The 22,161-nt window shown below is 37.8% G+C and overlaps 2 protein-coding genes across 4 annotated transcripts; both read right to left on the bottom strand.

Annotated features, from left to right (window-relative positions):
* Positions 1-1,762: 1,762 nt before the first annotated feature.
* On the bottom strand, positions 1,763-11,012 carry btr12 (bloodthirsty-related gene family, member 12). The gene is made up of 8 exons (XM_041985672.1): positions 10,692-11,012; positions 8,945-9,411; positions 8,592-8,783; positions 8,289-8,384; positions 4,963-5,196; positions 4,228-4,375; positions 3,329-3,355; positions 1,763-3,007 (listed from the first exon to the last, which is right to left on the bottom strand). Exons 1-8 carry the CDS (start codon positions 10,711-10,713, stop codon positions 2,469-2,471), a joined length of 1,725 nt encoding a protein of 574 aa, XP_041841606.1. The 5' UTR covers positions 10,714-11,012; the 3' UTR covers positions 1,763-2,468.
* On the bottom strand, positions 9,589-21,234 carry LOC121640015 (E3 ubiquitin-protein ligase TRIM39-like). 3 transcript variants are annotated; one of them, XR_006010302.1, is made up of 8 exons: positions 21,141-21,234; positions 19,917-20,482; positions 18,882-18,977; positions 18,340-18,573; positions 16,227-16,374; positions 15,854-15,880; positions 12,613-15,748; positions 9,589-9,601 (listed from the first exon to the last, which is right to left on the bottom strand). XR_006010302.1 is itself a non-coding variant. In XM_041985677.1 (7 exons), exons 2-7 carry the CDS (start codon positions 20,478-20,480, stop codon positions 15,201-15,203), a joined length of 1,617 nt encoding a protein of 538 aa, XP_041841611.1. In that variant the 5' UTR covers positions 20,481-20,482; positions 21,141-21,234; the 3' UTR covers positions 12,569-15,200. The 3 variants fall into 3 exon arrangements, 2 of the variants coding, with proteins under 2 accessions (XP_041841611.1, XP_041841612.1); XM_041985677.1 differs by lacking the exon at positions 9,589-9,601 and having other exon boundaries at positions 12,569-15,748; XM_041985678.1 differs by lacking the exon at positions 9,589-9,601 and having other exon boundaries at positions 12,569-15,748; positions 19,917-20,504; positions 21,141-21,154.
* Positions 21,235-22,161: the final 927 nt, after the last annotated feature.

Raw genomic sequence — 22,161 nt, 5'->3', positions numbered from 1 at the left:
TGGTGCTTAGAGTCCGTCCCATTCTCTCTCGGGCCAACACGGAGATGCTGATGCATGCTTTCATCACCAGTCGTATTGACTACTGTAATGCCCGGCTCTCTGGTCTTCCCAAAAAGAGTATTGCACCTCTACAACTCCTACAGAACTCAGCTGCTCGTGTGCTGACGAAGACCAGAGGGCGGGCCCACATTACACCGGTTTTAGAATCACTGCATTGGCTCCCCGTGTGTTTCAGGATCAATTTTAAGGTTCTCTTATTGGTTTTTAAATGTCTTAATGGTCTTGGGCCTTCTTATCTTTCAGATTTGCTTTTACCTTATGAACCCTCGTGGCCCCTGAGGTCTTCCGGTACTGGCCTCTTGACTGTACCTAAAGCCAGGACACATACTCACGGAGAGGCAGCTTTCCAGTGGTATGGTCCTCGTCTGTGGAACAGCCTGCCGGAGGAGCTCAGGGCTGCAGAGAATATTAATGTTTTTAAGAGCAGGCTCAAGACCCACCTTTTTAATTTAGCTTTTACTTAATATTTATTCATTTTATTTTTATTTATTTATTCCCCTAGCCTATTTATTTTTCTATGTTAATCCATTTTTATTTATTTTATGCTTTTATTCTATTTATATTATTTTTAGGTTATTTCCCCAGTGTTTCCTCGGAGGGGGCTCTCTGCACTGGGGGCTTTCATCGGCTGTGGCTGCTGCGGCTCTGTCCTGCGGGTTCTTCAGTCTGGTTGGGTGGCTCCTCTGCCTCTCACTTGGCCGTGTGCCCTGGGTCGGTGTCCTGGCGGTCGTGGCCTGTGAGCGGCTCCCGGTGCAGACAGCTTGTTTTAACCATGGAAAGCACTTTGTGCTGCATTTATGTATGAAAAGTGCTATAAATAAAGACTGATTGATTGATTGATAAATGTAAGGCAGCTCACCAAAGAAGTCGAATTAAACAAATAATTGGATATGCCACAGAATATAATGGAACTAAAGAATAAAGAAAGATCATATGTGACAATGAGGCCTTCAGCTTTGTGTCGTCATCGAGGAGTTCCCATCTGGTGCAGCCCGTGGAGAGCAGCTGGAGCCCTGACCTGTCCCGGCAGCTGCCATCTTGCTCCCCAAAGATTTTCATGTCATGTGACAAGGTGACATTACGTAGCAATTTCTGACCACCCGGCATCATGCTAAATCCACCAAGTTTATTCTTAACATGACACTGATGGCAGCAGAATTGTCTGGAGCACAATTAGAAGACAGCCGTAAGTCAACTGCATGAATTTAGTTTACCTTTGCCTTCAGTTTAGGCATATATGGTAATTACCCAAAGAACCAGCAAGATTTTGATTTCAAGATTAACGCCATTCGTATACAAGAAAAGTTAGACAAAAAAGATTTTATCCATATAAGGCAAATGTGAACTTCACTGTGACCTCATAATGTCCTGAAAAGAGTCACTTTTATGCCATAACTGTGAAACAGAGAGGACCATGTTTCACATTTGTTCAGACACTGACTTCCTGACACTAATCTAGTGCTTTTAATTTGAAGCTGTGGTTACTTCTGTTCTGACAAGTGAGATGTGCACGAAACATCCACACTCAAAACATTTCTATCTTCTTTGCGGCAACAACTGTGCTCAGCAACAATCAGCCTTTTTGATCAAATGCAGATTAAATATCTTTATTCAATGTCTTCACTAGAAACTGAACTTTTCTAAGAACTTAAGCCTTTTGAAAAGGATGGGATAAAAGACAAATTCCCTTGTATGACACATCTCATAAGAGAATATATTTATTAAAGAAGTTCAGTGTAAAGGTACAAAAGTAACTGTATAGTAAAAACATACAATCTATGCCCCTTAACACATTTACAACATGTGCAACAGCTTCTTATCTGGTCCCTCCAGGCAAGTTCAAAACATCAACATTTACGTCAATCAACTTATGATTTCATTACCAAAGCATCATAGCTATAGTGAAAGACTTACACAGTAAGAAGAGCTTTGCTTACATGTAGTTAGCTCTCTAGCATGGACAGCTCAATCAGGGATTAACAAAGAGGAGGGTCAGAGTACAGTTAGGAAGACTTGACACATTTTTCTTCACATTTTCAGAGTTTACTATCCCCATTGTTTCTTCTTCAAATGTGTGAGATAAAAGATGATTGAACTATTTACAGCTGAGTAATCAAATTGCAACACAGTGTAAGATATGAAGTCAGTCAATAAAGTCTTTAGTTAGGCAGAATTGCCCACAGTAGGATAGAAAAAAAGTTGGTGCAACATTATTTGTTTATCTTATGTTTGATAAGACTAAGTTGTTTTTTGGTAAAAAAAAAAAAAAACTTTGCAAACAAGTAAAACTCACTTATCTGAGAAGTGTTGCATCTTAAAGACAAGTTAACTTGTTTAAACAAAAATACAAAAACTTCCTTTTTATCTGAAGGTGTTTTAAATGTTCAGTTTGAGCCTAAGTGACTGACTCAGCTGTGTTTAACATTGGCTATAATGAGAGCAGCAGCGTTTTTCCCATCGTGAGTGAGACAAGGGCTGAAGATCGGATACACACTCTCGCTGAAGTTGTCAATGAAAGTGTAGAGGTGTAGACGTGCCTTCACATCATAAAAAGATAGCTGGCCTGCCTCATAATCCAGGAAAACACCTATTTTACTGGGCTGGGACGGCAGCATTAGAGGCAGGCGAGTCTCTGCCAGAGCCTTCACCTCCCCGTTCTTCAACCACAGGCACCAGTATCCCCCCTCAGGGCTCAGCTGGATCTCGCCCTTGCGGCGTGCTGAAACACGGGCCAAACCAAGGGTCCAGGCGGTCTTGCGCCCTACTTCCACTTCCCAATAGTGTCGGCCGAAGCTGATGCCCTCTCTAGCCAGGACAAAGAGGGCAGGGTGGAAGCGTTTTGGACCCTCGGTGTGGGAAACCTTACGCTCTTCGTATTTCACTTGTTGACCATCATCAGAGACAACCAGGTTCTTCTGGGCTGTGGATGGGTCTAGAATCACCTCAGCTGGGCAGGACAAAGCAGATTTAGAATTTGACAGAATATTTTATCATGATAAATGTCTGTTTTTGCAAAAGTAAGAAGTAGGTTAAGTGTTATACTTTAGTTAATTGCTCAGTGCTCACATCTGCTGTGAAGAAATGGCATCATCTGGTGGACATTTAGAAGAACTACATGTTTAATTTTTTTTTTTTTTTTTTTTTTTTTTATCTTTTTTTGTCTTTTAAAAGAATCAGAAATTTCTGTTCTGATGTGGAAATTAGATAACTGTTATTTAAGCAAATGTCCTCTATGTCACCAAGCAGAAAAAGTAGAAATGTAACTCACTTGCATAGTTCTGCACCTTTCGCAGCTCTGAGGAGAGTCATGACAAAGACAGAATGAAAGAGAGGGAGAGAAAAAAAAAAAGTCAACATGTCATTCTGCAAATAAGTCAAAGTCAGAGCAGATGTCTCATGAGAGTGTTAAACATGTGGAGCTAATCCAGAGCTGTAAATGTTTAAGACATGTGCTGCTGTCACTCAGCTGCTTCCCTGGTGATTCCACTGAGCTGCTGCATCAACACCATTTCCATCTGTCCAGCCCTCTTGCGTGTCAATGTGTGAGTGTGCTGCAAAAATGAGTCACTTTTCTATTCCAGAAACTAAGTTTGGTGACCTACATATTTGGATTTTGCATAGAATGTGTTGTTTGTGTCAGACGAGGGGAGGATAAGTTTAAATTTGCAAGAATAAATCCCAATGGGAGCGAAGCAAAGCCTGCTGGGGGAGACAGATTTTCAATTGATGCCAAAAATAAACACATCAGCAGATGAATGAAAGTTTATTTTTATTTAGTTTAGATAACACCACCTTAGACTACATGCAGTATGAACATTTTTATATACTATATATATATATATAATAATGGGATTTTAGGTATAATCTGCACGTTTATAAACCTTTATGGAAATGACATTAAAAAGTGACGACATAACTAAAAGTAAAGCTAATGTTAGTGTTCTAAAAATGTTTAGTGATTTGGTTATTTTATTTTTTATGGCTGCAACACAGTATATTGTTGACTGTAATTTGTGCAGCTCTGCATCAGCCACTCACCTCCTGCATGGTCACTGAAAGAGGATGTGATATCATCTTTTAGTTTTGCTTCAGTTCATCTTTGTAATCTGCACATTTTTGCCAATTCTGTTGTTTAGGTGTTTAATAAAGCTGCGTTTTTGTCCTCACCTTTCCCGTACAGACGTTTAAGTTCTTCCTGAAAATTGTCAATGAGGCTGCTGACAGAGGAGCGGATGGTTCCCAGATAGAGGTCAGTGTTGATGCTGACGGCCGACCAATCAGTGGGCTCGGGTGAGGGCAACAGCGTCGCCAGGTTCTGTGGGAAACAGAACAGATGGGTTACATAAGGTAAGATGAAATGAAAATTTAATGATCCCTCTGGGGAAACAAAGTCTGTGCAGCGAAAGAGAACACACTGCGGTACAAATATGAAGCAGATGACCACTTTAAGTGCTGTCCTCTTGATTTATACACATTTATTATATAAGAAATGGCTTTTGTTTGTGCACTGCCTGCTTTGTGTCTTTGCATCCTTTTATACTTTTGTGGAAATGTTCCAGACTAACTTCAAAGATCTTTTTCATGTAGGAAAGAATCACCATTTTATACACAGAAACAGTCCAGGATAAAGGCTCAAGGGGGGGCAGCAGGATATTACAGGATGCTTCTGTTCATAGAAGCTTTTGATGTTGGGGCTCAGATCTCACAGCATCCACAGCTGCTGCTGCAGGAAGATCCTCTTAATAGCTGGTTGAACAAACATCTTACAATTAACTGCACCAAATCTTTAAAAATCTGTCATCTTATAATCAGTTTTTTGAAATTTTAACAATCCATTTGCTTATTGTGCCATTAAAAAGCAAAGGCATGCTTTATGTTGAGTTACGTTAGAGTTTCTGCTACCTGGAGGAAGAGCACTTTGTCCTTGGTCTGTGCGTGAGCTTCCAGCTCGTTGCTCCTCCTTCTCAGCTGGCTCAGCTCATTCTCCAAACCTCTGGCAATCTCCTGAGCGTGGCGCTCCGCCTCGCGCTGTTTCGTGGCGATCAGCTCCACCACCTCCGCCTGACTCTGCTCCACCATCCGCTGCAGCTCAGCATACACCTGCCAGCTCTCCTCCAGCTCTTTCTGAGCGCTGGCCTGCAAAGACAGGAGTAGTAGTAGTAGATGTAATCATCATGTACAAAATTTACAATGGGACAAAAATTCAGTTATGTTGTTTGGGAAAAATATATTTCTTTTACAGAGACCTTCTACTGGAAAGATGATAATAATTAAATTAGTTAAATGATGGAAAATGCAGTATTTCAGTCTTGTAGAAACATTAGGCAACCTAAAGTCTGAAAGGATTTAGGTTCTCAATCTCAAAAAGTGGAAAAATTCTGTAAATTTTCCCATAAATGTTGCATCCATATAATTTTTACTCCCGTTTAACTAAATCACACACGTTTACGACGAGTCTCCGTGTTTTCCTTTTCATAAATAAAGTCTCTGCTGAATCTAAAACTCCTCCCACTTTTTATTTATGTCTTATAGAAATCCAATAATATAGTAACCAAATCCTTAAAAAGATACCATGCCAGTGTATTTAGATGTACAACCAATATTAGGATTCCAACACTGAATATTTAATACGAGACAGGGAAGAAAAGGTCACCACCGTTCATACTGATAAAAATAAATAAATAGAAAAAAATAATAAAATAATCCTGGTGCTGCCCATGTATTTTTGGATATTTAAAATTAATAAAAATTAATTAATAAATTTTACATTTCCAAAAAATTATATATTTTTAATTCCCCAACTTTCCATTGGACAATATTCCCACTCAGCTTTATCTGATTCAGTTTCCACCCTTCTGCAATCCTAAATATTTTCTGTGCTGTATGTTTATATATAATGGAATGACAGCTGTATTTTCTCATCAAACCTCTCAGCTACAATAAACCAAACTTGAGATATTTCAGTATCGAGTGCTTCAGTTTCGAGCATTTTTATTCAGTCTGGGAATTTAAAGTTCCCCCAGTTTCATGATGATGTAATCATAACGTTGTGTAAATACTGGACTGTATCTCACTTTAGGAATTTGTGTCATGTTTTAAAGTTTCCATTCAACACATTTCCTGCTTTTCAAAGTCTTTCCAGAAAGAAGCTCATACTTTAAACCATTTGTTATTTTCCTTGTTAAAAGCAGGCCACAGTTTGAAGAGCGTCATCTTCCTGGTTTACAGTGAGCCGTGTCTCAAATCCGATACAAATGTATTCAGAAAGTTAAATGAAAATGCTCTGTAATTTTTCGGGAACATTTATTAAATGAAATCTGTAACTTTTCAAACTTAAACCACTGTAATTGTGTAGTTTCAGAGATCACAGCCCTGTTTAATCATCTGTCTCCTGATGGCTCAGTAAGAATCTGTCTGCCAGTTTTATAACTGGTCTAACAGGTTTCCGTCGCCCAGCCCGGCGTAAAGAAACCACTAAGCTTTTTATCTCAGCAAAAGTTTCAACATTGGTCTCCAGTTTCCAACCACTGGTTTTAATTTACAACTAAACTGATGTAAAAATATTAGAATTCTTATTCATTAATATTGTTTATACCCTTAGTAAAATTAAAGTAGCTGTTTTTTTATCATGTCAGCTGAAACCTAAACACAGAAGAGTGCACACATGCAGTCGTGTGTGTTTAATACACACCCTGATATGACTACACTCATAGTGGTAACTTAACTCGCACTGTATTTTACAAAGAAGATAAACATTTCAAGAAGGAAACAAAGCGTTACACAAAACAACAGGGAGGTGTAGATTTTTTAAAAAAAGAAAAAGAATCATCTTTTTTTTCCAATTCTTTAAACTAAAAATCAGATGAAAAGCTTTCAAACTGGAAAATAGGTCACCTTATACAATTCAATGTCTACTTGATCTAAATTTATCTCCAGGTCTTGGCACACTCGCTCAGCACCACTCTCATGATTGTCATGAAAAACCCTTCAAGAATGTGTTCCTTCATGTTTTCTTTTCTTATTCTAGTGGTGCATTTTATTGCCCTGCAGTTGTAGTTTAAGTTGCGGTGTGAGGAACTAAAAAGGTAAGAGTTTACACTGGTCTCACTGGTTGGACGGCCTCCGACATGGATCTGAGTCTGTGTGCACAAGAAAAAACCCAACACACTGCGTTCGCTCACAGTTTTCTTTACCACCAGAGAGCATGAGCGGTGTGAGGTGGTGTCCTGCCCAAATGTGTCTCTTTATCTATGACAAAGCAGATTAATCTACATTATGAGAGGTGAGAAATGTCTGATGTGTACCTTCAAAGGGCCCTTAAGCAACAACCAGTTTGTGTTTTATGAGCCAGCCTTGATCAGAGTGTTTTAATGAAGCCTTTGAGCTTCGGAGGTGGAGAACTTCATTACCGTAGTTGGTAAATATTTAACAGGCGTTATGAAAGTGTTTACAACAGAGGTGGATTAGAACACGTGTACAATCCAGCCCATTTAAAATAAGCTTAATGGCAACTGGGAACTTTTTACTGCTTTACTCTAACCTTGAAAGTTGAAAAAACTTTTTAGAAATTCTAAAAAATTATGAAATTTAAACTTTGAATTTTAATTATTAAAACTTTCAAAACACATTTCGAAAGCAGGATGCTATTTTAGTTAACAGAACACAAAGCACACAAACGTATAATAAAACTTCTAAAGTTTCTATAAAACTACTACCTCATAGTACAAGTTGTTTCCAGGAAGCTAATGTTAGCTTGTGGTTCTCCAAAAACTGTATCAATAAGAACCATCGACTACTGAGAGCGTCCACACAAGGTTATGAAGTGGTAGAGCGTTCTCTAAATGTTTGGGGGATGAAAAATATGAATATTATCCTTTAGGGAAGATTTCTAATTGGTTGTTTTTTTGGTATTTCTCATGCTAATGCTAACTGACTTTTCCTAAAGGAGCTACAGTCTTTTCCTCATAAACCATACAACTCAAACAAAAAACAATGGAAACAGAATCTAATGGGACCATTATGTAAAGGTTCCCTGCATCATAGAGGTTCAGAGAAAGTGTTTGGGGATCAGAATATATAACCGTCAATGAAACAAATATCCCACTGACATCAAGGAAACTTTACTGGTGTAGCAACCATAATGGGAAATCTTCTTGCATCCCTAAAAATAAAAATCCTCTTCCTTTCAACCTGAATTTGTTAGCTGACTTGATTTACTCTGGACCCACCTTGATAACCTTGATTGATTGCTTGATCTCCTCCAGTTTCTTGGTTCTCTCTTTGATCAGATGTTTCACCTCTGACTTCTTCTTTCCCAGATTACTCTAGAAAGAAAACCAGAACTTGTTTACATCATTTTTAAATAAGTTTTACATAAAATTACATATGCTTTACAACTTTAAATACAGTCATTGTCCACTCTTACTCTTGCCTCTGACAACAAACTATTACATCTTACTATTGACTCATTGAGTTGCGGTAGCATTTTTGTCTTCTTCTGTCAAATAAAGGGAAATGAATAAATGTTTAACCTTCTTCTTATGAAACTCGTGGTCGATGGAGACGATGTCGTGGGATTTGTGTGTGGCTTCAGCACAGGCAGTGCAGATGCAGACGTGGTCCGTGCGGCAGAACATGTCCAGAAGACGTTCATGCTTCTTACAGATCTTTTCCTCCAGATGGAGGGTAGGTTCGATCAGACGATGAGATTTTAGAGTCTTGACCTGGTGGAAAGACCATGATCTGAATTTGAGTCTAGATGTTAAGTGTAGACAATAACAACTTCAGGAGATTTTATGTATTCGATAACAAAAAATTTACATTTTGAGATTTTTATCCTTTAGCGATAACCTGAAAGCTAACAAAGAGAAAAGGCAGAACAGACCTTCTTGTGATGTCTGAGGTGGGTCTCGCAAAAAGATCCAGGGCAGTTCACACAAGACTTTATTGCCTTTAACTTCCTTCCAATACAGGCATCACAGGGAATCTCCCCGGGCTGAGCAAACTCCCCTGTATCCTGCCCTCGGGAGCTGCTGTGGGCTGTGTCTGGGCTAGCATTCAGCAGGCCCGCTCGTGATGTGGTCCCCCCACCACCTCCAGCCACCGTCAGCCCCTGGAACTGGGAGCATATTTCAGCTAGGACTCGGTTGACACTCATCTCAGGTTTTTTGGAGTAGCTCTTCTTGCACATAGGACACTGGAACTTCTTGCTGTGGTTCCAGTAGCCTTGCAGGCATGCCTTGCAGAAGCTGTGACCACATGGCGTAGAGACGGGCTCCACAAACACCTCCAGACAAATGGAGCAGGTAAACTGGTCCTCAGAGAGGACTCTGCCTCCCGGAGAACTGACACCTTGAAAATAGAGGAAAGAAAGAGAAAGGTTTAAAGTATTTTGCTAATTTCTGGATTGTGAAACTACCTACATATATCATGTCTACTGTACAAAGACAGGTAAAATGATGACCATGTTGCATCACTAATTTAAGAGGATTTTTCGGATCAAAAGAGTCCAATCATCCCTTATAACTTGTTAAGTTAGTTACTTTAGTTGCACAAACCAACTCCAGCTAGGTCTTCACAGATACAAAAGAAACAAAATTATCTCCCCATTAAGATTTTTTTCTGAATAGAAAGACTTACGTAAGAACAATACATGTTTTGTGGACTTATTCTCACATATATTCTTTTCTAAACTGCTTAAACTAATTGAAAACACACAAAGTTTAAGTAAAGTAGCTCCATTTGGCCTTTTGATTAAAAGACTTTGTTTTTTGATTTTATTCTATATCAGTTACCCCTTTGTTGACAATGCAACCACACGTCCAAATAATGAACATAAAAAAATGACAATAATTTTCAGGCACTGTGCACATCAATAAAGTTATTTTATTAAAAAAACAGGAACACTGATGTTGTTAAAGAAAGGATGCAGGGGGGAGGTTAAAGATAAGCTGACACCCTGTGACAGCCTAAAGTACACAGAGGAATGGTGAGTAAGTAGCAGGGCATGAACAAACAAAACAGCACAAAGACGACATGTTGATGAAGGACAGTGAAGGCCGTCTGATTTCATACATTTTTACATGTTTTACACAAGACAGTATCAGTTTGATTAAGATAAGAAGAGCCCAGAAAATAACGTTTTGACCCAAGTACCATAACAATTACCTTGCATTAAGTAACATTGACAGAAACCTTGGAACAAAGGTGCCTTTAAGGCGTCACTATGTCAGGTGGTGACTGAGGGACTATGTAAGGAATGCAGAAAATCTGGACTTTCTGGTCCAGAAGGGGACTTGCTTCAGGTTAAATTGTAAGACAAAAATTAACTATGAATCACCATCAACAAAACAACTGCTGTTCCTGGTTTCAGCTGCCTATCACACAAAATCTCATCAGCTTTAAGTCACTGAAACGTCAGTCAGATAAGATTCAAACAGATTGATTACAGTCCCATACGACAGTCTAACAGGTCCCATAGCCGAATGTGTCCAACTTCATTTCACACACTCTGTATGTACCTCGTCTTCTACTTTTTATGGTACAAACTCAACAGAAAACCTAAGACATTCACAGCATGTCAAACACTAAAAGTAAGAAACACTAAAAACCGTGTAAGAAGTAGAACTTACTTTGCATATTTGTCTCTGACATGTAGCACTGCAGTCTTTCACTTCATGAACTTTGCAATGATTCTCACACCAGCAGGTGCTGAGCTCTTCCTGAAAACTGAAGTGGTCCTCCCACTTTCAGTGTGACACACCCAAACTTCTCCACTTGCCCCTCCTTGGTTACCACACTGGTTTCTGTGGCCGTTCAAAGCCATAAAACCAGAAAACATGTTGGGTTGTGTGTTTTCATAGTTTGGATCATTCTTCCTCCCGAGCAGACTCACTCCTACGAGAAACTGAAAAGATGAAGCTGGAAAAAGTAAAAAGAAGTGTTAGGTGGGTTTTTACTCAATAAAAACTTTAATTTTTATTTATTTATTTTTTATTATTATTTGTTTCATTTCTAGAAAAAGTAAGTATAATTAAGTGACAACTGACATAATTAAACAAAAATAAAAAAAATCCTTTCAGTGCTGAATTAATGAAGTATTGTTCAACATTGTCTTGCTGACATTCTCCCCAGAGAAAGATGATGTCTCGTTTATAAGTTGCACAAACAGTTGTTGGCTATATGTTGCTCGGTCAAAAATAAATAAATAAATAAATGGTGAAACTTTTGACTGATTTTAGAGTGAACATAGTTTTCTATGCAGGAATCTTTTCTCCAGAATATCCAAAACCTGGAAGCCTGACATTTACACTTGTTTCAACATATTTTAAGTTTGTATGCAGCTTACATACAAGTCCGTTCTTTCCAATGGGAATCCCCATAATCTCTTATAGACATGTAAAACCTCACCTTCTCCTTTTCCCTCCTTTTATATTTTATATTATTTTATATTTCCCCCCGTTTCAATATTTTAACTTTTAAGGTGGATTTTGGAGAGAAGCTACACTATGTGCATTAAATTTTCATAAAAAATTTGTAATTAAGTTGGGAAAAAATTAGTATACAGTCAAACATAGAATTACCCTTCAAATGCATTTAAATGAACACTTGTAGTGAAGTAATGGAAAGCTTTTTAAAGTAGATATTAATCATTTAAAAGATAGCACCATACATACCAGCCTGTTTTAAATTACACCTCCCTTTTATATTAGTTTTATGAGCATGCAGTTATTTCTCTCATTCATACTCAAATTCAATAAAACAAGAAAAGTACTTAAATTCCAATAAAACTAATATACTACTACAATTTCTGAAGAGAAGTTTATCTGCACAAAAAATTATATATATATAAATTATTTTTATGTTAAATATGAGAAGAATATGATGAAACACTGGTGCTCTTTTGTACAGAAATAAGTAGTGAACCTTTAAATCTGCACAGCCGTCCAACAGAGGCCTGAATCATGTAGCTCGTTCCTGCTAATTAATGCGAGCATCTCTAATTATGCAGCTTTAATAGGGGCGCCGCATGTGTGTGTGTGTGTCTCCCTTTTCAAATTAAGGCCATGTTGTGTTATTTGTTCTTCACCTCTGAAGTTTTCCAGCTGCTCTATCTTGTTGCTTTTGTGATAAAAAATAAATGTAAAATATGTAAATTTTGGTTTGGACCAAAAAATGTATTGAATTATACCATCAAAATCTTCTTTTTTAATTTTTTTTATTTATTTAATTCTATACTTTTTCAGCTAGAAATCTTCACTTTATTAGCAAGTACACACACCAAACCAGTTTAATTACAATCTATGTTCTCAAGGTTTTTACAAAGGTTTGTTCGTTTTATCCCACTAAATTGGTAAAATTGATGGTTTTCTTGCTGCTGACGGTATTTTCTAATTTATCAATTTATTAATTTTCTCTTTCCAATCAAATAGCAAAATAATAATACTAACAAATAAACAACGAAAAACTAAGTTTGACCAAAGAAAAGAAGGAAAAAAAAGAGTTTTATCATGTTTTTATTATGTTTTACATACATGGATAAAAACAGTCAACAGTCAAAAGAGTGGCCATCTTAAGTTAAGTTAAGTTAAGTTAAGTTAAGTTAAGTTAAGTTAAGATAAGTTAAGATAAGATAAGATAAGATCCTTTATTTGTCCCACAGTGGGGAAATTTTGGTTCTACAGCAGCAAAGGTGCAAAACCATTACAAAAACAGCATTACAGAGATACAAACTGTACAGAACAAAAACTACATAAAAGGTCTATATAATATCTATATAGAAGTTTATATATATATAAGTTTTATATATGTGCTTTATTAGTTCTCTGTCGTGGCTGTGTGGCTACTGGGAGCCGTGCAGATCTGACTGCAAGAGGTAGGAAAGACCTGCGGTATCTCTTCTTCACACACCACAGGTGAAGCAGCCTGTCACTGAAGGAGCTGCTCTGTGTTGTTAAAAAGGCCTGCATGGGGTGGAACATTTTCTCCATCTCCATACGAAGGCTTAGCCATCATTCTCTTCCCCGTCACTACCTCCACCAGATTGTGAGGGCATCCCAGGACAGAGCTGGCCTTCTTAACCAGTTTGTTCTTCCTGTCAGCAGTCAAGATGCTGCTGCCCCAGAAGATCACACCATAACAGATGGCTGATGCCACCACAGAGTCAAAAAAGGATCTCAGCAGTGTCCCCTGCACTCCAAAAGACCTGAGACTTCTTAGGAGATACAGCTGACGCTGTCCTTTCTTGTACAGGGTGTTGGTGTTGTCTGTCCAGTCCATCATGTTGTTCAGGTGAACACTCAGGTACTTGTAAGATGTCACCTTCTCAATGCCCATTCCCTTAATGTTCACCGGTGCTGGAGTCTTCTTGATTTGGCAGATATTAATCAGTCTTTACTCCCGCCACATATGGAAGAGTTTTGGACCACTGAACCCCTGCATTACCCTGATATGCTCATCAATATATTGTACACAATAATGAGCCGCACTTAAGTGGAAATATAGTAAGTGCTACATAACTATGTGAACTATGTGTAAAGTAGAACCAGAACACGGCTAAAAGATTTGTGCATGCAGTTGTAGATGATTTGGGAACATTATCCACAGCCCAACAGTAATTCACCATTTTATGAGTGTAATGTGATGTGCAATGGTCTCCTTGTTTCTCCACTGCAACTACTAAATGTAACAGTCATATCCCAATTTCTCAGTTTAGCTCTTGTAGTACATTAGATCAAATTTGCAACACAATATTCAGTTTGCTTCTGTTTAGCTCTTTCTGAAGTCTTTAAGTTAAGCTAACTAATCAGTAGCTTCACAAGCATATTTACAAGCATTTATAAATATGTGAATTGCTTCATATATGCAGTCATTCACTAAGGCAGAATCAGTGAGAGCTGAACACTTAACTTGATAGAATTAGTATCCAGTAAAACAGTTTATGGAGGAAATTTTATGGATCAACATGAGTGAAAAACATAAAAATGAATGAAAGAAAGAAAAAATAATGGTGAGCACATAATGGACCCATCCCTGTTGCATAACAAACAATGAATGCCATAGAAGATATGTTTTACCTGCAATGTGTGATGGAATTAATCATGGAAATATCATGGCAACGTGATTCTGCTCGTTCTAACAGCTTTTTCTTTTGTTCTGACAGTGTATTTCTCACATGGCTATGCACAAGCAATATAAAACTGAACAAAACAAATGATGCACCACCATGCTTGAATAGGAGCAGGAAGACGAACAACTTACAATACCTGCCCCTTTTTAAAACATAACACACCAATAGAGGGTCTTACACTTAACGAAAATACTCATTTGCAGTCTACTCATGAAGCTCATATTGCTCTGAATATCATATATATATATGATATTGCCAAAATCTTATCAAATTTAAAAGTATTTAAAAAAAATCTTATATTACACACACACACAGTGTGTTTTTTAATACTTTGAAATTTAATAAGATTTTGGCATGATTTCATATCATCGCTTCAGTTGTTCCCTAAATTAACTCCTATACTTGTGATGCAATGATATGTTGTTTTGGTTCTTACCATATATGTTTTTAGCATGCGTGTACCTCATGGTGCATGTGTACTTTCCCTCATCCGAAACAGCCCCTGCATACTGAGAATCACTGAGTGCATGAATTGTATTATTTTAAACTCGACTAGATCTGTGAAATGTGAGCTTTCAGGTTGACGAAGAGTTGGTTTGTGGGTTGTCTGTACTGAGCATTACATACAATTCTGATTGCTCTTTTCTGGATGATATATATTGGTTATATAGATTAGATTAGATTAGATTAGATTAGATTAGATTAGATCAGATCAGATTAGATTAGATTAGATTAGACTTTATTAATCTCACAGTGGAGAAATTCACTTGTTTTGTATTCAGTCCCCAAAACTTCCACACAATAAGTCCGGTATGGGAGTATGAAACAGTACAAAGTATGTAATGAAGTTGAATTGATGAGATTTTTGGTTCAGAGTAATATTGCAATTGATTTGGATTTCTTTGTTTTGATGTAGCTTATATGTGGTTTCTAATTTAATTAATCAATTATTACTCCAAGAAACTTGACAGCAGTCACGCTTTTTATTTCTATTTTGTTTATTCTCTATTTTTTATTTAGTAATCTCAACAATCATAAGCTTCAAAGGAGCCACTTCTTTTTTCTCTGCAGCCAGACAAGGATCAAAAACAGGGTAAACCTTGTCTGGGAAGTTGCACTTTGTGAAGGTGTAGATGCAGGATTTGGCCTCTATGTTAAAAAACGACACCTCTCCTTCTTCATAATCCACAAACACACCCACCCTCTGAGGACGAGATGAGAACATCAAAGGAAATTGGTCTTCCATCAATGCAAAGTACTGCTCTCCATCCTGGTGACCTATACCCCACATGCCATTTTTTGGGCAGGGAGTGACTGGTTCTCCCTTTATGAAAGTGCCAGATGCAACTCCCAGTGCCCAGTTGGATTTCTCCTTCACCCCTACCTCCCAGTAGTGTCTGCCTGTGGTGAGACCTTGAGATGCAGCAGCAAATGTGCTTTCTCCTGACCTTAATGCGATAGCTAGAAGTTTGTATTTTTTTTGAGACTGCCTGACTTCTTTCCCGTCTTCAGAGACAGTGAGCCAGGATCCTGCCGAGTTGGGGTCAATGGTGATGTCGTCTGTTGGAAAAGGAACAAAACATGAGAGAAAATGACTGGATTAAAATGTCCATTAATGTAGAAACACTGAATTTAAAGCTACAGTGCTCAATTAAAATGACAAACCTGCAAATTTCTTCATTTTCTGGAGCTCTGTGGGAAAAATGACAGCATAGTAAAAGCAGTGGTATTTTTTTATTTAATCAGCTGACATAGAGAGTAATAAAGAGAGTGAAACAATGAATGAAAAAGCTTAACTTATCAAAGCACTTCCTTAATTTAAATAATTTCAAACTCTCATAAAATAATCTCCAACCCACCAGTATGTCAGAGACAGTGGGCCAACAAACTGAGCCACCAAAACCTTTTAATTAAAATCTCTTCTTTATGTGAAACCTGTCCTTTGGCATTCTGCAGTTCTTCTAACTTCCATTACAGAAAGACTCAGTAGAAGAAATTATATTCATATTATACTGTAGCAACTGGTAACAGTTCTTACCAATGGATTCCTGCTTCCTAATCTCCATGTTGAGGAACTGTTGTGCATTCCTCAAAGACGTTTGCACATAACCCAGAAAATCAATTTCGTAAACAGGAATCTTCTGCCAGTTTTGAGTTGTTGGTAGAGTGTAGGCTTGATTAAAAGCCTGAAAGAGGGACAGAAACAGTGTTGAGGTTGTACGTTTTAAGTAAAAAAAAAGTTGCGAGAATTACATCATCTTGCTAATGTTTGTTAGAGCTAACTGTTAGCGTGCGCTGTGTTGTGGAATTTTTAGTTATCAAAGATCACACACTAGGTGAGAATCGAACAAAGTATTATTTATTAAGAGCTGATCAGCAATGAGAGTCACACAGTCAGAAAGATCTGCTAAGTGAGTCTGAAGAGATACATGTGTGCTCTGGTTAATATAGAGCCAGAACCTGAGCTGATAACATCGAGGTCGAAGGTCATTGTAGTAAACCCCTCATGGCCTGGTACAAGGATGAAAAGAAAAGGGGGAAGGGGAGCTCACTAAATCCTTATCTGGGTACACAGTCATTCTCCTCCCTAAGTAAAACATAAGCCAAGCTTTAACAATGCAAAGTGTAGTCTACAGAATATAAGGGTTCTGTGTAAATTTTCCATTACAGCTGTTATCGTAGACATTGTTGCTGTAGAAAATAAGGATGCATTCGAAGTGATGTTTCTGTTTGCAGTACATAATTATTGTGTGCTATAAAACTTTTCCCTTTACAAAGACATAGGTCTAAAATCTCCAACAGAACACACCCTGTCACATCAGATTGGTGTACTTGGTGGGATGTCCACTTCTGGGAAGATCAGAAGTGTTCTTGAGCATTTTTACTTGTTCATAATCTCTCTCATTGGGTAATTATGAACTTCATATTGTTTGGAAAGCCTTTAATTGATGTGGTCACACTTCCTTATAGTAAGTTAGTTAAGTATTTTTAATTAGGAGAGCCTGGCTGCTTCTTATTTTCTTCACACAGAATCAATAAAGGTACACTATGGCCTTGTTTCTACTAGTCCCTATTTGATTCTGCTTGGTTTAGTTTTCTATTATGATTGAGTACCACCCCAATGATAGTGGAGTAATTATAGCAAGATGTCCTAATAGTCCTGTGATGTCACTTGTCTGCAACATGAACACAACACACCAATGAGGGACATTGAGGTGTGGCATAACTGCTGCTCGGCCTATGGCTTAAAGGTAAAAGAGAGGCAGAGAAGGGTGTGGGTAGAGAAATGAAACAGTCCGGAGGAGTAAAGGAGAGTTTGGTAGGGTTTTTGTGAAGGAGCTGTTTTCATGATTCATCAAGTGATGTCACTCCCTGAACCTACAGTCTCTAGACGTCACATTTTCAACTCAGCTCAGCTCACTTCCAACTAGGTGCTAAAAAGTACCTGGTACCAAGTGCCTAATGGAAAGTAGAGTAGAGTCAAGCCAAGTGGGTACTTGTGGCCCCATGGGTCCATTTAGGCTCACAAAAAGTATGTACTGCAAATATGCACATCATAGGCTTTATGTTGACATGGATATTAGGCAATACATCCACTATCCACTACTATTGCTGCCTCCGGACTCACAACCAAAACACTTACAGTTTTTCACCTACTGTTCTGTAGGAGTTCTGTGTCCCTATGCCTAGGCAAGGTGACATCATGGATATGTTTGTAGCTCTGTAGACCTTTGCAAAGTTTAACTTAAAAAAGTTTATGTTTTCGTCTTTGTTTCTTTTGCTGGTTGTACATAAGCTATACTGGACAACACTGTCCCGACAATGTCTTGTGGTACTGCGGTTCGGTACGCATCTGCAAGCTCTCTGATAATGCACTAAAATCACAAAATGAACATAAAGGATGGACCGAAGGCTCCATCCATGCACATATGTGTAACACAGAGTGTAGGTGGACCATATGTTTTTCACATGCCGCTTAGATCTTATAAAAAAAAGTAACAAGATAGTGTGACACGTAATGAAACTGTTTATCTGAGTTTGAATTTTCCTGATTTTCAGATGTTGATTTTTTCTATGTTCTAATATGTAAAACCTTAGAAACCAAAGAGTGCACACTAACATGGACATTCATAGCTCAGTCCTGATCTGACCTGCAGCAGGGTGATGTGGTCTTCAATCTGTGACAGCTGCTGTAGTTCAATGCTTTTTTTCTCCAGTTTATCAATCTCCTGCATCAGTTCGTTGATCAGCCTTTCAAACCGTCTCTGCTCAGCGTCATGCCTTTCCTCAATCTCCTCTATCAGATCTTCATGGGTCTTATTGATGGCCTCAATCACAGCCGTGAACACCTGAACACTTGCCTCCATTTGTTTCTGAGCATTCTCCTAGAAATCAAGCATATGAAAGGGTTCTTACTTACTCTTACTCTAAACATTGAGTAACTATGGGTTAAACTATTTCTAAGCATTCAAACCTCCCTCTGCTATTAGAGATATAATTCTATGTAATAAAGATTACACTTCATTCAATCAACAGCAAACAAGATGATGAAGTGAAGCAACTGTTTGGTTTTTGGTGTTATCTGGAATGTTCTGCATTTTCTTCCTCTTGAGCTCACTATTGTCTCTCAGTGCTGATAAGTGGGGAAATGTCATGTTTCCTTGTATTAATTCAATTCGTAGATTGGACCTACTTTGGTTTCTTTCCTTGAGTGTTTGATTCCTTCAATCCTCTTGTGTCGATCCTGTATCATCAGCTCCACTTCCCTCTCCCTCCTCTTAATCTGGATCTAGCAGGGGGGAAAAACAATCTAGTTGTAGTGAAGACGGTCTTAGAGGAATGAAGTTAAGGGGGAAAATGCTTTTATTTCTGAGAAAAGGAGCAGAAGAAAGAGTGACTGAGATTAACACGAGTTTACAAAACCGGATTGAGGTGTATCTTTTCTTTTTTTTTTTTTCAATTAATTTATTATTTCTTAAAAATCACCTATAAATTCTTATAATTTATTCGTTAATAAATTCTGCTAGCACAGCAAAAACCTGGACACTGTTTTTCACTCTCTCATCTTTAAGTAATCAAGAACAGAGCAAATAAATAAATAAATAAATAAAATAAAATGATGGACCAGCTGGGCAGACCAGCTGCAAAGCTGACAATCTACTGATTTTAGATGACATGGAAAGGATGACTTTTTTCCATTAGCCTCTGGCTAAAAAGCTTTTAATATCACTGTAAAACAAGTAATAATATCATAAGTGGTGGCATATCCATCACTGAGCAGATTTCATGAAATAAAGCTGTAGAAGTCTATCATTTAATCATGTTTATGATGAATAAACTTCCTCTGTCATGCTTGACCTTACGGATGTATTTCTCTGACAACAAATCCAACAACCATTTTGAGGTTCAGAAACAGACCAAATTGTCAACATTTTAATCCAGCTGAAAGGTTAATCCTGGTCGCACTAGAAAATGGCAGAGCTAAAGCTAGATTAATCCGTCTCAACACAGCATTTTGGCTGTGAAGGGCTTGATGATGCAGTGACGACTCATGCTAAGCGGTGAGCTACAACAGCTAATGTCTGACATAGTCAGCTTTATGTTCATTACAGCAAAAAATACAATAGATCTTCTACTTTCATCTTAAATTACTGATATATTAAACAACAGAAAAACAAACCTCTTAACAAAAAGTGAATAAATAAACTAATAAATAAATAAATGATACCATTTTCTGCTGCGATGCCACCTCTGACGTAACCACTTGGTGCCGGCTGTGATCGGTCTCAGCACAGAGCTGACAGATGAACGTTTCCTCCTTCTTGCAGTACAACTCCAAGATCTTCTCATGCTTCTGGCATATTCTGGTTTCTAGGTTCTTAACCGGTTCGATGAGCTTGTGTTTACTCAGAGCAGCTGCTGTCTTGTGAGGCTCCAGATGGATCTCACAGTAAGACGCCATGCACACCAAGCAGGACTTGGTGGCTTTCATCTTCACACCTGTGCAGACATCACATGCTACTTCACCAGGTTTGGCCTTGCAGCTTTCAACACTGGTCACTGAGCTTAAAGTCGTGCTTTTATAGTGATCCACCATCTCTCTGAAGGAGGTGTTGACCCGTAGCTCAGGTCTGTCGTAGAACATCTCCTTGCAGAGGGGGCAGCGACACACGTCTGTGGTGTCCCAGTGCTTCTTCAAGCAGGCCTTGCAGAAGTTGTGGCCGCATGGAGTCGACACTGGGTCGATGAAGAGATCCAGACAGACGGGGCAACGAAACTGGTGCTCATCCATGTCTGAAGCAAGCCCAGATAGAAACTAAATAAGGGTTTCTGACTTAATAAAATGTTATTGCAAAGGAAAACATCAAATATTACAAAAATGTATTGTCTCCTGTCTGTCTTCTGATAATGCTCTTTGTTAAAATCAAAATTTCAGCGTGTTTCTTCCTTAACCAAACAGGTTTGGGGGAATGTGAAGGCATAAAAATAGCATTCATTACGTAAAAGGAAGCTAAAGAAACAGATGCATGTGGATAAGAGGAACATAATATGAATTTAAAGAAAAATAATAAGAATAATTTTTATTTTCCATGTTTTTTTGGTTTAGAAATAATTATCAATTTAATCCAAACAATTATATGCTGGGACTCTGAAAATGATTTGACCCATGGCAGAGTTCATGTTGCATGCCAACATGAGCCACATTTCATCAACGTGCATGTTTTTATAGCAAGCCAAGAAAAACAATAACCTGAAGACATCACACCATATATAGCGTAAGAGTACCTTGACAGTGCAGTGTAGGTAAGGTGTAGTTGTAAGTTACAAGCAAAACAATATTGCACTAGTACAGGGTAATTGACTGCGGTAACATAATGTTTAAAGTAAGACAAGTTTATCTACCAAATATATTCTAAAATTTTAAAGCCGGTCATAAGATATCAAGACTTACTGTGGTTTTCTTGGGCTCCCACTCTGATATGACAGGTATCGGACGTTCTTTTTTCCTATCTGTACTGATGGGTGTTAACTATGCTCTGTGATTGGTATTGTCTTACCAGCATGTGCATGTGGAGGAATGTACCTGTGGCACTTCCTACTTCTGCATTTGCCATAAATATAGTGAAGTGGGAATTTTGTGGGAAATTTTTTTAGCTTTTTAGGAGGCATCATTTGGAGTTGTTGGGTTTTCTCTTTCCTGAAAAATTTCTCTCCCCGAATTAATGTTTATTTACACTGATTTGTCTTTAAAACTACTGCAGTTAAACATGTTGAATGAATTATTCCTGACTCTGTGCTGGATCTTATACAATGTCGGGTGTTGATGGAGCTCTTTCCCTAATATAATAAAACTAACATGAACTTGTTTATTTATGTGATAAAGCCCTTAAAACCTTGCAAAAATATATTTAATATTTTGTTTAACCACAATTCCAAAATAAATGGTATGCTGTGTCAAATATAAACCCATATTTTATTCCTACTAGAACATAAATAACATGTTTTTGATATGTGTCAATTAGCATTTTTTTATGTGCCGATTAGCATTTTTTACATGTGTTGCTACCATTAAATTTAAAATGAGCTTATATTTTCTAGTTTCAACATCTAATATGTTGTTGACTTAAAATATATTTTAATTTTGTTTTTAATTCCATTTTACACATTGTCCCAATTATTTTTAGAATTGGGTTTGTATTATTATTATCGTTATTATTATTATTATTATTATTATTATTATTATTATTATTATTATTATTATTATTATGTGAATAGTATTTCTGTAAGACAGTATCTGTTATACAGAATTAGGGGGAAAAGTCCAGCAAAGGACTGACACAGGACCTTGGAGATGCATTTGATCAGTTCACTAAAGCCTCGTCAGAAATGGTCTCCATGGGGGGTGGCTGTCAAGAAGCCATTCTTAAGGAAGGGGAAGCAGGAGAAAAGGCTGAGGTATGTCACATGACACA

The sequence above is a fragment of the Melanotaenia boesemani genome, chromosome 5 (assembly GCF_017639745.1).
Source record: "Melanotaenia boesemani isolate fMelBoe1 chromosome 5, fMelBoe1.pri, whole genome shotgun sequence".
Lineage (NCBI taxonomy): Eukaryota > Metazoa > Chordata > Actinopteri > Atheriniformes > Melanotaeniidae > Melanotaenia > Melanotaenia boesemani.
Note: the sequence above shows the minus strand (reverse complement) of the source record. Positions and strands in the feature narration are given on the sequence as shown.

What these genes read in the sequence shown, in the direction of transcription:
- btr12 (XM_041985672.1), bottom strand. Translation starts at nt 10,713, where the DNA reads ATGTCAGAGACAAATATGCAAA. An exon ending in ACAAAGTGCTCTTCCTCCAG is followed by an intron (nt 4,376 to 4,962) that starts GTAGCAGAAACT and finishes TGTTTCCCACAG; the next exon opens with AACCTGGCGACGCTGTTGCC. An exon ending in AAAGGTGCAGAACTATGCAA is followed by an intron (nt 3,008 to 3,328) that starts GTGAGTTACATT and finishes TGTCCTGCCCAG; the next exon opens with CTGAGGTGATTCTAGACCCA.
- LOC121640015 (XM_041985677.1), bottom strand. Translation starts at nt 20,480, where the DNA reads ATGGATGAGCACCAGTTTCGTTGCCCCGTCTGTCTGGATCTCTTCATC. An exon ending in ACTCAAGGAAAGAAACCAAA is followed by an intron (nt 18,574 to 18,881) that starts GTAGGTCCAATC and finishes CTTGATTTCTAG; the next exon opens with GAGAATGCTCAGAAACAAAT. An exon ending in GAAAATGAAGAAATTTGCAG is followed by an intron (nt 15,749 to 15,853) that starts GTTTGTCATTTT and finishes CTTTTCCAACAG; the next exon opens with ACGACATCACCATTGACCCC.